Source organism: Dicentrarchus labrax, unplaced genomic scaffold (genome assembly GCF_905237075.1).
Source record: "Dicentrarchus labrax unplaced genomic scaffold, dlabrax2021, whole genome shotgun sequence".
Taxonomy (NCBI): domain Eukaryota; kingdom Metazoa; phylum Chordata; class Actinopteri; family Moronidae; genus Dicentrarchus; species Dicentrarchus labrax.
The window spans coordinates 22,692,507-22,708,130 of record NW_026136702.1 but is presented as its reverse complement, the minus strand read 5'-3'; the positions used below and the strand labels follow the sequence as shown (position 1 = coordinate 22,708,130).

Sequence of the window (15,624 nt, the reverse complement as noted above, 5' to 3'; positions counted from 1 at the left end):
GTGAGTGGAGATAAACACAGAATCCTGTCAGTGTCTGAAATCAGCACAGATCTGGAACATTCCTGAAATCAGCACAGATCTGGAACATTCCCAAAAAACAACTCTTGGTGTCCTCCCCTCTATTTGTCTTTCTACCCGGATTTTTTTTTAATTACCAGAGAGAGGGAAAGACACATGATCCGTCCATGTGCGCAGTCACTTGTTATCTGAATGACTTTATTTAATTGGGCTGAAGCAAGAAGCAGGCGGAGTGAATGAGGTCTTTGTTCTTTTCAATTGACTGTAACTTTGAGATACAAGAATCTGCTTTCAGAGGGGAGAGGCAGTGTAGATATCAGCTTTGACCTTGGAGGAACTTGTCAATGCACCAGCTTCTTCCAGTGTGGCCAATGTTTTCTGAAAGGTGAACAGTATTTGTTTCATCAGCATGAGGCATTCAGGAAAAAGTGGAGTCGGGAATGTAGAATATGACATTTCTACTGGAAATACTATTTTTAAGACACAATACTGTAAGAGTACCCTCCTGGTGGACAGACAGAAGTGTGAATAATGAAATTCCTTCTCATTCTAATCTGTGTGATTTTCTATTGATATCCCATATTTGCCCTCAGCTAAAAGGAGGTCGGGAGCCCAGCAGTGCTGCGGCTGGTAGATATCCAATCTAATCCAACAACCCTGCAGTAAATCCTTCCCTCAAGTCTATGTTAGATTCTCTAAGATCTGTTTCTGGGTGCTGTTCCAGAGTTGTGAATAAAAATGACGGTTTCAGAACCAGGACCATTTAACACAGGAACAACCTGTCTATTTCCACATGTTCCTTCGGCTGAGCTGGGTACAAATTGACTATTGATTTAAAACTGTGTATTTACGGCCTACTGATGTACATGGGGCTAAGAATATGTTATTTAGGTCACATCCTTTCTTGCTGTATTCATAAGCCTCGAGTCAGTGACACAGATAGGCTGTTTACAATGCTGCTGACGGGAGAGCATCGTCACAGAATGAGGAGAGGATTTTAACTAAATTATGAAAAGCACATTTAGCCTTTATGAGGAAACACTTTCAGCACTTTTGGTAAATTCCCAAATGAGGAAGCCGTGTCGCCACTGACAAATGAAGAGTTTCTTTAATTAACATGTGTCACAGTACAGGCTGATCACATCTGAGTCAACACAGATGCTATATTTACTGCATCGTGACTAAGCTAGCAGAGTCCCTCTGATTTGGGTGAGCTCCTGTATGTTCACTGTTAATGTGCATTAATGTATATGTTGCCCTTCCCAACAATGTCACATGTATATTAGTTTGTTTCCATGTGTGCACGTACCATAGTTTTGTCTATGTTCATGGGTTCAAGGTGTCTTTGCACTGCGATCTATTGATTCTGTTTCTTGTTCAGGCTTTTAAACAGTAATATAAACTCACAACAAATACCTGTCACATGCCTCAGCCTTCAAATGATGTTTCAGAATGACTAATCTTGACAAAACAGGCCAGTCCATGCTAGCAGCTCTCTGAGGCTGCACTGAGGCACAGTGGTGCTTCGAGCTGAATGCTAATGTCAGCATAACACACTCACAATGATAATGTTAATATGCTGATGTTTAGCAGCTATTTTTACCATGTTCAACGCCTTAGTTTAGCATGTTAGCATGCTTACATTTGCTAAATAGCACTACACATAAAGTGCAGCTGAGACTGTTGGTAATGTCACCTGTCTTCTTGGTATTTGCTATATGGCACTAGAAGAAGAGTAAGGGGATCACCAGACTTTATTTGAATGTCTGTAGAATATTTCATATCAACCCATTCAGTAGCTGTTGAGATGTTTCCGTCTGGACCACAGTGGTGGACCGGACAACCGACCACATGACCTTTCCATCCCTAAAGCCGTGCCGCCATAATGGCCACAGGTATTCAGCTGACAGAACAAGCTTAACTCCTCATTCGACAAGCTGAAACTAGCAAATGTTCGGCACTTTTGATGAACAACTTGAACCATTAATCAATTACCAAGGCACTTATCTGTTTCAGTTAGTAACTGATTAACTGATAAATCTAGATCTAGCTACACGAACGACTTTAATTACATTAAGTAGTAATCAAATTGATTACAGGGTTGTCTGGCTACCAAACAATGAAGAATTAGTCATTTTCTCACAGGCCTTCGCTCTCCTCTGAAGGATGGGTTTTAGGCATTAGCTTCAGTATGTAAAACTGAGAATAACACATATACACACACATAATTCACTTGTTCACACGTCTGCACAATCTGTTCCTTTGAACAGCGTTACCTTGATAACGTGTCTTTGGCTCCAGTTGTAATTGCATTTTGGAGGAAATAACACCGACTACCAACCGACAGGGTTCAACACTTATAATAATAATAATAATAATACAGACTTAATTGAATTTATTAAATGCATTTATCCTCAATTTGGTGCCATCAGACAGCCCTCTTTATGGATTCTGTTTCCATGTGAAAGCTGAATCTATCCAGTGCAGCTCTGAGGCAGCCTGTCTCCATCTTCAGTGACGTCACCCAGAGGAATCCTGTGGCAGCCAATCAGAGCCCTGCCTTCAAATATCGCCGTCTCCTGCTCGCCTGAGATTCTCCGTCCTGTCAGCACAGAGAGAGGGTTGCCCTGCACGCTCGCTGACATCACCATCACCTTATCCCTTTATCTTCAACACCAACCGAATCATGGTTATGACTCTGACTAGTGAGAGCAGCTCCCTCACTGACCCATAATGTTTATTAGTTTAAATCTAAAATACCATCACGTTGCTCAAGCATTAGTGGTAGTTCATTCACAAACTGACTGCAAAACTCACTCTGCCAATGATATACCTCTGCAACTGGATCTGACTCCAACTGTTCATTTACATAATCGTTGTTCCTTTTAACATCTCATTCAAGCTAAAACATGGTGCCTGAAGAGTTTGTGTCCTTACATTTAACCACTTATAAGACCCTTCAATGTAAATTACGATGAAAAATAGGGCTATACTTCACCGCTGTGATAATTTGAAAGTGAAAGCAATTGAAAGACATTCTGCATGACAGGTTTCATTTCTCACCAGGGGGCCCGAGAATTCACAACATCTGTAAGACTCATAATAGTTCATCTAAGTTGTAAAATGTTATATTTAGATGAATGCAGGACTATTTAAAGTCTGAGATTAAGGCAATTAACTTGCAACTATAACTTGCATGACTTGCAGGCACCCTGTAAAAAGACTATAAAGGCTTCAATACAAATACTGTCTGCATAATGAAGCAGCATGAATGTAATCTTACTAAAGATGCTCTGAAAAATTACAGGCACCAGCAAGTACTAGTTTTCGTATCCATATTTGGTGACTGTAATACTGGTATTATTCCTGCTTTGGTGAAGCTGTAGGTTTAGTACACTGCTTAATATCAGTGTAAGCTTTAGTAAGCTGCACTGGTAAACATTATTTTAACATTAGGCCGGTACAAACTGGCCTTAATAGTCCATAGTAGTTGAACAATAATGGCTGCACTGAATCCTGGTGACATGCATCAAAGCCCAGCAGCCATTAGGATAACCGCAAAATACATCCTGGGGCGCAGCAGGCTAAAAATAGACACGGCACTTACAACAAGTGACTGTCTTTGAGGATGATGGGACGTGTACTGTAGGCCTATAACACCATCACTACTGACTGCCAAACCACTGCTGGTGGAAAAACTGAAACTGTAACAATCAGCATCATCATGCAATTATAGACCCAAAGCAATCACTGTAATCACCCTACTGTCAACATTAGGGATCATAAAGGGGAATGACTATCACTTTCATAGCCGGGAGGAGCTAATAACCTCTGTGTCCTTTCAACTAATATCAAATCAATGGCTTGTTTTGAATGCATTTGCTGTTTTTGGCTTCTTATTCTAGTAGTTATGCTGTAATGACCCAACACAAGAGTCACTCCTATTAGGTTAAAGACCAAGACACATGTTGAGCCACTCAAAACCTGTACTCAACGGCACTTCATCTGTAAGTGCTTTAAAATTTGCTCTGTTATTCAGGTTAACTGACTGATGCCTACTAAACTCCCTTATCTTCAGACGACCCTCTGATCGGGGGGGTGTCATACAATAGGAAAGATAAAAACTGAAAATCATAAACGTTTTCTCAACTTCTGTTGGTTACTGTAGTGACACATTTGGCTGTCAGTCAGTTACATAGATTGACCATTAATCTGGTGTAAAGAAACAGTGCTTGCTATGGTGTCTCTGCAGCTTACTAATGTATAAGATAAGCAGTGACTATGTTTGAGGTGTCCTAGTATACAGTTTAATCACCCTAGTCAGCCAATGAGCATAGTATAGGTTTACAGTTAGATATCAAGATAAATGAGCAGATGTACACCAATAACTAATACCAATGTTGGCTCACGTCTGATATCATCGTTTTAGTTCAAAGATGTTAGCTGACTGATGTTTTGTTAAGATGTCAGTAGCTGTTACAGCTGCTCTCAGTTTAAAGACATCTGTTTTGAATTGCAAAGTGAGTAAGAGACCTGTGCTAGATTCATCATTTTGCAAATCTAAACAGGTGATTTTGTGATTCTGCAAATTTCAAGACGTCTATTAGCCAAAATTAATCAGTGTAAACAAAAACATCCCAGTGAAAGGGCAACTTTATTTTTCAAAAGCCACCATCAATACACTACTTTGAGTTTCACTGAACTTCATAGACAACTAAGGTAGTTGTCTCTCATGTGTACGGTCTTTAAACCTTTGTACCACACACAACTAAATCTATATGTGTGCGATTGTTCTAATGAAACTGGTAAAACACTCTTTTAACTTTCAGAAACCAGAAAACATCTACGATAACCTTTTCCCCTAATCTGTGAGTTTATCAGAAAACTTAAAGGTAGGAAACAGCTGTATTGATTATTTGTCCGCCCTGTAGTACTAACAAACTTGCAGGTTATCACGGCGCGAGGCTGTATCTGTGTTCACCTCGATGTCCCCATGCACGGTCCCTCATGACCATTACAGCCGTGTACCTGCCTGTCTGAGGGCTGTGAGCTATAGATGGTCACCGTGGTGACTGGTTAACTGGGTACACATATCCCTCTAATCCCTGAGATTATCATTAGCTAGCTTTTGCAACCCCACTGGGAGGTGTATACTGTTACTGACAGGCTAACTGAGGACTTACATCGACCTGTGAGAGAAAAGCTCGGTTCTCCATGTAATAGTTATTGCCATTCTCCCCAGTCATCCAAATAGGGGTCATTTGATTAACACCAGGAGCTCCATTATCAGACACAACTCTGCCACCTCTGGCGAACAAACTAGCCATGAAGTCGCTCTACAGCCAGGCAGTTCAGGTACCTAATGAATGTTTTCTCGTGGCGGGCGATAAAACCTAGTAGAAAAACACCTTGCTCCATTATCGGACACCCTGCCAATGACAGGCGCCGTCCGTCTGAAAGAGTTCCTCCTTCATTTACAGCCGAAATGTAAAACGTCGCCATATAAACAAAGCATGAGCAACGAGAAAACACCAGCTGCCAGGATATTATCCACATTTCACATCTTTCAGTGTTTGTGCTGAGGTAAAAGAGACGGCTCTGTCGGGGAGACAGAATTGGCACGACACAGGTTGTCGCGGTTATATCTCGACATCCAGCTGTTATTTTGGGGCTTTTCACAGCACGTCCAACATCAGCATCGTTTATGGCCTTTCGCACTATAATAGCACGGACCTTAACTCATCCAGCGACGGTTCAGGCGGATGACAGATCTCTGTTAGCAAAGATTGTACCAACTTTGTACGATGTAATGACCATGTATCATTACAAAAATCGGTATTTGCATCTGTCGGTTTACTGTTGATGGAAACTCGCAGCTGGATTTTGCAGGCAAAGAGGAACCAAGCGTGTCAGACAGGGTCGTGTCCGATAACGGGCGTCTCGTCGCTCGTTGTCCGATAACGGATGCATGCAAGTTGTATTTACCTGTAATGGGAAAGAGGCGCTCTTGTTGCCCACATATCCCCGGACTACATGGCTCTGTATGGACAGAACACGGCATTCCATGGCGGCTCCCGGTCAGCCGAGGAGGGATGCAGATAATCCGTTACTTCAACAATAATCACGTCTACACATAACAATACGGAAAACTCAGCGTGAACACGACGACAACGGCGCCAGGTAGTAAGAAGTAACGTTAGCTAGCTAGCTAACCAGCTGTGTGTCACAGGCAGGATGGCGGTGAGTGTGAGCGCGTGTTGAGGTTGTAGCGGGTGATGTGCAGTGTGTGTGTGTGTGTGTGTGTGTGTGTGTGTGTGTGTGTGTGTGATGGGGAGAGGGTGGGAGAGAGAGAGAGAGAGCGCGTGCGACCACACACAGAAGAAACAGCGGGAGTCGGTTGGTCAACGACCGTTAGAGGTTCTGTTGCTATGGCCGTTAACGTTTCGCTAACTGACAATTCAAAAAAGGTGTCACGAGCCGAGGACAACCGAGGGGTCGCGTGTAGACTGAAGGCAGGACGCACGCGCGCAGGTATTCTGCGCAGGCGATCTGAGGGACCGCCTAAACCCGGTGACGTCACCACAGGGCCACTCAGCGCATCCTGATCAACACAGCTGGAAATGAATGAATGTGAATGACAACTCGCTCCTATTTTGTTCCTATTAAATTCTGTCTCTCCACTTTACATAGCCGAATTCATTTGGAAAACATTTTACATAAATGTACTACTCAGATGTGTCTTTTCTTTGACTAAAATAAAAGACAAACCCCCCAAAAAATCTGTACTGTAGTTTGGTACTGCGCTAATGTTTTCCTTCAGCGTGTCTGTGGTTGTGACTCACACCGTCTCTATCACAGAGTCGTGACTGAGGGGGGATTTGACTTGGCAAAGACCGCCTCTGTCACTGCACAACACAGCCGGCAGTGATGGAGAGAGTACACTGAGTGCATACAGACAAATATGGGCTGCAAAGGCAAGTAAGAGGAAGAAAGAACAGAAAGAGGGAGAGTGTGAGGCATAGAAACAGAGAGGTAGAGGAGATAAATGTAGAGATGCTGAATTGACAGCACCACCTGCTGTTCATCCAGGCATTCACTGCTCTACCTGACGCTCTGATTGCGTTTCACACCAACACACACCCTGAACACCACAGAACACGAGACTTGCTCTTTTGATGCCGCTGCTTTAATAAAATGAATTTGTTGCTATCATTATTGCACAGTGCAAACAAACATGTAGGAATACATTTTCTCTTACTTTAAAGACAGATCACCCAAACAAACCGCCTATGCCTCTTCTTCTTCTTCTTCTTCTTCTTCTCCCCCTCTCTCTGTTCTCCCATGTAGTGAAATGAGGAGGTAATGGAGGAGGAAGTCAGAGAGGACAGGCCTAAGGAGAAGAGGTGAAGGAAGAAGAGTGGGAGGGAGGCGTCATGGATCATTTGGAGTCCTGGTCCATTTTGGGCTCTGAGGAGAAAACAGCAGAAGTCGTTTTTTTTGTATATTTGGGAATGTATTTAGTTTTATTCTGTCACTGTATATATTTTAATGAGTCTGTGCGGTGCCTGTTAATCAGCCGTAGTGCAACAGAGCTGAAACATCATGTCCCAGAGGTAAAAGTATAATTTATAATCTCCATAAGGAATTAGATTATCAGCCAGAGTGTATGACCAACACAAGGTAGATTAAACTACACAATGTACTCATCCAGAGGCAAGTTCATCAGTCAGGTTTGTTGTGTTGCCTTGGAGATCTTAACCACTCCAAAGTTTAGAGTTTACAAAAGTATTCCATAAATTTGGTTATCAGAGAGTTGTTAGAAAGATATGTACTGAGCAGGACATTTTACAACAGCTGAAAAATAAACGTGTCGGTGGTCTTTGGACATTGCAGCGTCTGTTACATATTGGCTGACATATGCTAATCATAATAAATCTGTGATAAGATTGGGCACTACATGTTACTGATGATGACAGATAATAAGTTCATCTTATCAGCAAAGATGCTGTATCTCTAAAAAATGTAATCATCACCTCTTAAGTTAAAGGCTTTAATCACATTAAAGAGGGAAGCAAATTAAAAGGCTGTTTACTTCCAGAACCTGCCACTGATATAGCTCTGAATATAATGTTGTGTATTAAGTTCTCTGTGAGTGAACCTCTCTCTCTGACCGGTGAAGGTGAACTCAGGGAAGCTGCTCAGGTCTCCTCCCCCATAAAGTCTCTGGAGCTTAGCGGTCTCCTCTGACAGACATTTTTCGTAGTCTGGCTCCGCCTCCAATGGCCCTCCATTCAACCTTAGAGAAGGACAAGTGAGGAGACAGAAGACGAGGGAAATGAAAGCTGAAACGGTTGTCATTCAATCAATGTCTCCTCTACATTACATCTCAACATCACAGTTCCCACTGGTATCCCATCTTAAACTCTGCATTTTTCTTGTGTTGTTATCAAAGGGCCACCATGCAGCTGGGCCTCCAGCCGTTACTGTATACGTAAGTACTTACTTCCACTTACTAAGGCCCTTAAAGAAATAGTTCAACATTTTTGGGAAATGTATGGTATTTTTGAGAGTTAGATGTTAAACTAGATACCCTCTTATCTGTGTGTTAATTGTTGAACTATTCCTTTAACAAGCCAAGCTATATAGAACTGAACAACCTGTGTCGTGATTGTTCAGGGGCAATCCAGCAGCCTCCAATGGAGTTTGCTAATGAATATAACAGGAAACCTCTATTGTCTCTTTACCTGCTCATGTTGTTGTATTCTCTGATCTTCTCCAGAAAGAGTCTCTGTACTGGATCTAAAGCTGAAACACATCAAATCCATTAAAGCCAATCCTTATCACCAGACAATGCTGATATTAGTTGTTTTTGAATGTTATTGGGAAACTAATTAAAAAGAAAGAGATCAGAGAGGCAGTGTGATGCAAGCAGATGGAGGCTGTGACATCAGGCTTTTCACCCCGACTTTAAAGTGTAGCCTTTCAGAACAGGTATAATCACTTTTTCCTTTAGATGTGGTCGACCTAGTTCGTTCCAAGCATGCTCAACCATTTAGGGAAAGATTGTAGTCATGGTTTAAAAAAGCCAACATTAAGTTAGTCTGAAATGAGAAGCAAATGGTTTCTTGTGTCAAAGTGGGATATGCTACACACCCATCCAGACCTTACTGTTCTCCTCCCTACATGGACATCACGCTGCTTCCTGCAATACGGCTGTAATCCATGTGCTGCAGAACTGCCTGATGCAACCTACAACTGTGCATGTATCTGCATATGTCTATTTAAGTTTATTTACCTGTTTGTGTCCCATCTGCAATCCCCACGGCTTCAATCTGTGCTCCCTCCTCCTCCACCTCCTCTCCCAGCAGCACCTCCTTCAGAGCGTCGGAAGCTGGAAGATCCTCTGTCACTGCAGCGGCTGAATCAATGTCAACTGGCCCGGTGGCAACTGTTGCTGTGGTAAAATAACAAAACAGAAACAGGACAGATGAGTGTCTGGACAAGAACAAATTCCACTTTCTGACGCGTCTACCACTTCACCAACGTTGGTACTGGTTAAACTCTTCTTGAAAACAAACTAAAATGTTTGCATCTCCTCTGCTGTTGTCTCAGTTTCAATAACACATGTATTTCTAAAGTCTCCATCAAACGTATTTTCCAACTTTGGACAAAGTCGGGCTAGTGTTTTCCCATGCTTCCAGTCGTTATGCTAAGCTAAGCTAATAATCTTGTGGCTCAAGCTCCCAATTGAAACACATTACAAGGAGTTTTAAGTGGTTATTAAACAGTCTCAAGTTAATACTGATTCCTTTATATGTCCTACATAAACAGACAGGCTAGATATCAGCTGGAAGATTTGTTAATTCTGTATAGTTCTACATAGCCTCTACTGGCTTCGGATTCAGTCGGATTTCCCTCAAAATCTGACAAAACAAGGGGGTACAAATACTCCTGTTTTGTCTACAGGGCCCGCCAGAATCAATACAAGATTAAAGTTCCTTTCAGCTGCTTTAACAGTCTCATGAGTGGTATCGATCCTCTGAACTAACTCTCAGTAAGAAAGCAAAACAAAGTACTTCAAAATGTCTCCTTTAAATAAGCATGACTTTAAAGTTAGAGATTTATCTACTATGACCTCTCCGCCTTTGCTTCTCCTAATGCCTCTTCACCACTAACAAAAGTCAAACTTACCATCCAAAATATTCTCTCTTACAACCTCCTGGCCAATCTGGCCTTCTGTTACCCCGGTTACGTTCCCAGGAACAGAAAAGAGCAGCTTCTCCATCAGTGTGTCTGCCTGCAGCGCTGTAGACAAAGCGTCACCTTCGGGGAAAGACAGAGACTCGACCTTCAGAGCCTCAGTCGTCTCTTCAAACGCCACCGCATCCTCTACCTCCGTCCTCTTCTCTCCAGCAAGAATTTCAGCTTCTTTCTCCAGATAATCCGAGGCGTCACTCAGAGACTCATTCTCCAGAGTTTCCAAGGAGGCCTCAATGTCAGCCAGAGTCACAGACTCAAGAGTCATGGCCTCCAAGGCACTCTCTTCCTGCTCTCCAGACCACTTTTCCTGATCACTCGTTTCATCCTGTTGTCCCAGTTGCTGATCAACGGGTAAAGTGATAGGTGGCTGCATCGGACCTTGCTCAGAACCGAACATGGCCTCCAGCATAACAGATGTCTCAGCCTCTATTGCGTCTGTGGTTTCAGATATAGAATCTAGTGTTAGAATTTCAGCCTCTATTGTGTCCTCAAAGACATCTTCCATCGTTTTCTTAACCTCCATCCTCTCCTCTTTTGCTAGTACCTCAGCTTCTTTCTCAAGTGCATTCCTTGTTTCTAGCAGAACTTCAGTTTTAAGACATCCAACTTCAGCCTTCACTTTCAAAAAAATGACTGATTCCAGCGTCATGGCTTCTGCTTCGCTTCCCTTCTCCTCCACCTGCAAACACTCTCCATTTGCTCCCACAGGTGGACCAGAGGCTGAACTTGTTTTCTCCATGTCAGGAGTTTTGGAAAGCGCCGCAGGCACGTGACAGAGGAGCTCCTTCACTAACGTGCCACTTTCTCCTTCTAACTCTTGAAGATCTTCAGACAGAGAGTTCCATTTTGAAAGAGCTTTAGTTAAAATTTCGGCCTCATCTTCACTTGCATTCTCAGTTTCGGCTGCAGCTTTGTACTCGGCTCCAGTCCCCGTCTGGACTAACAACTCCTGAAGTTGTTTTTCTGCTTTTTCATCAAGAGCAGATTTTGTTTCGAGGAGTTCATCAGTCTTCAAGGACTCTACCTGAACCGTAACTACATGGAGAGTTACAGACTCTAAAGTCATTTGTTCAGACTTCACTCCCTCCTCCATAGTGAAGTTTCCTAAGGACGATTCTACTGTAGATTCTGCTTTGTTTCTCAAAGGTAAGGGTGCAGATTCTTGTGCATTTTGCACTAAGGCACTGTGTGAAGAGCTGACAGCTGCTTCAGTTTCTACAGTAGGCTCTATTGTACCTTCAGAAACAGCAGCTCTACTCTCTAGAGGAGAGGTGCTGGCATCTACTGCTGGTTCTACTGTTTCTATTAAAGGTTCTTCTTTGGCACTGTATGAGACGCTAACCACTCCTGTGCCTGTAGTGCTGGTTTGTACTGCTTGACCTGCTGTATCGGCTTCAGTTTCTGTTATAGTTTCAACTGAACCTTCAGCAACAGCAGCTCTACTCTCCAGTGTTTCCAGAGGAGGGGTGCTGGCCTCTACTGATGGGTCTATCGTTGCTTCTATTGAGGGTTCCTCTTCAGCAATGTGTGAGAGGTTAACATGACCTGAGTCTGTGCTGTTGGTTTGTACTGCTTGTGCTGGAGCATCTACTGGACATTCAACAACAGCAGCTCTGGTTTCTAGTGTTTCCAGAGGGGAGGTGCTGGCCTCTACTGATGGTTCAGCTGTAGTTTCTAATGAGGGTTCTACTGTTATATTGTATGTAATGTCAACCACTCCTGAGTTTGTACTTTTGGTTTCAGCTGCTATATCTACTGTAACATCTATTGTAGATTCTACTGGACCATCAACAACAGCAGCTCTTGTTTCTAGTGTTTCTACAGGAACTTGGCTGAGATCTGCTGGTGATTCTATTGTAGTTTCTATGAAGGGTTCTAATTTGGCAGTGTATGAGACATCAATCATACCTGAGTCTGTGCATTTGGTTTGTACTTCTTCAACTGGAACATCTACTGTAGGCTCTACTGGACCTTCAACAACAGCAGCATCTAGCGTTTCCACAGGAGACAGGCCAAGCTGTACTGGTGATTCTGTTGTGGTTTCTATTAAGGTTTCTACTGTAACAGTTGACAAAGATGAGGTCTCTACATTCTCCTCCACCGTGTGGGCTGATAAGGGCAGTACTGTGACAGTTTTGAGTTCAACTGGCTCTGTGGCTGTTTCTACATTTTCTATTGTTTCAGCTGAGGTTTGCCATCCTATTGCAGCTGCTTCTGGTTCTAATGATGCAGGTGCTGTGCTGGCTGGAGGAACAGTCACGTTGGAAACACTATCAGCAGCAAATCCCTGAATAAAATCAAGAGGAGACTGCGGAGGCATGTCTGAGGAATATGAAGTCTTTGGGTTTGTCGGAGATGCTGCTATTGGTTGAGGGGATTGCGGTGCAGTGTTAAAAGTATTTGTAGTCTTAGGAACACTGTCAATTTGCTGGAAACTAGAAGCAGGAGGAACAACAGACAGTGGTGGCTCCGTCTTTGACAGAGGAGGAATATTTGAGGTGGAGACTTTGATTGAGGAGGTGGTAGGAGGTTTTGTAGGTACGGAAGAGGCTTTGGCTGGTCGAGCTGTAGGAGGAAGGGGAGAGGAAGAGGAGTGAAAAAGAGGATGTAAAGGACATGGAGAGGGGAGGGGTAGATAAGTAAAATCACTCAGCACAGAATGGCAGAAACATGGCATGTTCTCTATACAGTGGTCATTTGCAGTTACATGTGCTTTCTATGTCATTCCACGAGATGTACATAACCTAGTCTAACATAGTTTTCTGCATGATTACATATTAGTACCGGGATGTCCAAAAAGTCTCAAATGATACATGAAAAAGTACCATGTGTCATGTTGTGTGATGAAGAAGGGGCTGGTAAATGACAGAGACTTCATTTTGCTCTACACAACATCCTGAATGTGCTGACCTTTAGCAGCAGGAGGCGCTGTGCCTGGCCTGCGCTGGGAAAAGAGTTGCTCCAAGAGTTTAGCGACATCCACCACTGGCTGGGGCTTGGCTTTCTCTGTCAGCAAAAGAAAACAGAGACTCAGAAGAAAATTACTTCAGTAGAGGCCTGTCTGGATATACTGTCTAAACAAACGTCTTTCCATAAAGCAAATTTCAATATAGCTTTACGGCAGTATTGAGATGTCATATAATATTTGCATCAAGTACGTTGATTTTTCAGGTATTTAATTTGCTGAAAGACATTGTTGTCCGTTCATTTACTCACTAACAGTTTCTCAATTCATTTTACCTGATTTTAACATACATATATAAGTCGATATTGCAATACTAAATGACATACAGTATATCATGATAGAGGATTTGATCCATACTGCCCACAAATCTTTGTGCTTGTCAAGAAGAAATTCCTGTCACCTATCCAACGTGGTAGCACTGTGCTCGAAATTAAAGACCTGTTGTCCCGGGGGCAATAAAATAGCACCTGGGACACAAAGACACAGTGTGTGGGACAATTCTGGAGCACAGTAGAGAAATTCAATGAAATTATTACTTTAATATGTAATTTAATATATATAATTTTGAATACCCATGCATGCTTCAGTCCACAGCTCTTTTGCTATCAGCGCCGGGGTCTCTCCCTCTCCTCTTGCACCCTGCACAGGCAGCCAGTAGATGTGGTGGGTCTCTCACTATTTCTCTCTGGATCTCTGGATTAGGGTGTTCCTATAAGCTTATATGATTTTTATTTTATTTTATTTATTTTCCTTATTACTTTGAATATACGATGTTCCTTGTAATTAATTTGTGATTATATTTGCATTTATTGATTGAACAGAAAGGGACACTGAATTTCAAGCCCTGTGGCAGCATGATATAAGGGTCTTACTTTTCCACTGGTGTAGAAAGAATAACATATGAACAGAATACAGTGATACGTGGGGATTGCAATAGAAACCTGACAGAAAATCAGACAGCCAGATAATGTGTTTGTCTTACTGATGTGTGTCCTGCGTGGTTGATTTCTGTCTGGTGGTTTGGAGCTGAACAGTGCAGTTTGTGGCCTCCATACGACTCTGCACAACTCCCTGTGAATACACTGGAGACACACACACACACACACACACACACACACACACACACACACACACACACACAGTTATAAGATGCACAAAGTAATGCTATATGCCAAACTTACATTTACAGGAATTCAATACACTGAAAGCTTTTATTCCACTGCCACATAAAAAGTATGATCTTAAGGTGCAGTACTCGATTACTCGAGTAATCACTACTGAATACATTATTGATTATTATTCACAGTTGAATACTGTTCAGTACAGATAGAAAAACAAGACATTTACTTACTCTTAAACATAACCCTGTTCCTCTTGTGAACAAAGCAGCAGCCATGATTGTTAAATAAAAAAGGTATCAGTCAGAAACAGTTTGTATTAGTTTGCTTCGGTGTAACGTTCAGGAGCCTCAGGTCGCTGTGGGAAAGTACTGAATGTTCAGTGTGTCTCTCCTCCACCGGGACACTGTCTGTCACTGTGGCTGTGTCGCTCGGGACACAGCGGGGGACATTTGAACAGCTGATAAAACGCCAAATAACAAATCGCAATCAGTCATTTATTTAACTTCATCTAACCGCGGCGATAATGAAGACCCTCTTCCTGTGGCGGCCTGAACCGATCAACTGCTAACCGTTTGTTATTGTTGTTGTTGTTGTTGGTTTGTTTGGTAGCTGGTTAACATGTTTTTGTTTAGCAGCCCGATATGTCCTGTGTGTTTCTATCAGCATTACAGTTACATAAAGCTCTCTACCTCAAGCCTCTAAATACCGAGGTCAACACCGACAGACGAAGAAGAACACGTTTCCGGTCGGGATTATCGAAATAAAAGCCGCAACGTCTAATCTGTCTTTGGAAAATAGAAATGTCAGTGAATGGAAAAAATGTAATACTTTAAATACTTTCTGGTTACTACTCACCTGTATTTCTCTGATACAGTGATGGAAAAATAATGAAGTCCCTTGCTAAAGTGTAAGTTTTAGGTTGGCTACTAGTACATTTATTGAGTGTTTATAGTTATGTTATGTTACATATTATTATAGGTTAAATAAGACTTTATTAATCCCAAGGAGGAAATTCATACGCTATGCTTCAGTATTAGAATTGAAATTTAATTTAGCTCCACTTTTACCAGCTGCAACATTACTTATGGTACTTTCAGTATATTTGAATGCAAATACTTTTACCTAAGTATACATTTGAATGCAGGACTTGTAACAGAGTATTTCTACACTGTGTACTTCTTCCACCACTGCTCATATACTGGAGCACAGTAGTCTCAAGAGAATTAATACTCATTTGTATCAAATAACAGTTTACTCTCC

At 42.2% G+C, this 15,624-nt stretch overlaps 2 protein-coding genes across 2 annotated transcripts in view; both read right to left on the bottom strand.

Moving 5' to 3' along the window:
• Positions 1–6,719, bottom strand: part of pdxkb (pyridoxal (pyridoxine, vitamin B6) kinase b) — a 28,206-nt gene extending 21,487 nt beyond the window's left edge. Inside the window, exon 1 of the mRNA XM_051422389.1 lies at positions 6,004–6,719. Within this exon, the coding sequence (XP_051278349.1) occupies positions 6,004–6,084 (81 nt within the window). The 5' untranslated portion in view covers positions 6,085–6,719. The remainder of the gene's footprint in view (positions 1–6,003) is intronic.
• A 467-nt stretch (positions 6,720–7,186) lies between these two features.
• si:dkey-22n8.3 (uncharacterized) lies at positions 7,187–14,325 on the bottom strand. The gene is made up of 8 exons (XM_051422378.1): positions 14,226–14,325; positions 13,816–13,882; positions 13,189–13,284; positions 10,210–12,843; positions 9,314–9,472; positions 8,763–8,823; positions 8,190–8,314; positions 7,187–7,485 (listed from the first exon to the last, which is right to left on the bottom strand). Exons 2-8 carry the CDS (start codon positions 13,817–13,819, stop codon positions 7,457–7,459), a joined length of 3,108 nt encoding a protein of 1,035 aa, XP_051278338.1. The 5' UTR covers positions 13,820–13,882; positions 14,226–14,325; the 3' UTR covers positions 7,187–7,456.
• Positions 14,326–15,624: the final 1,299 nt, after the last annotated feature.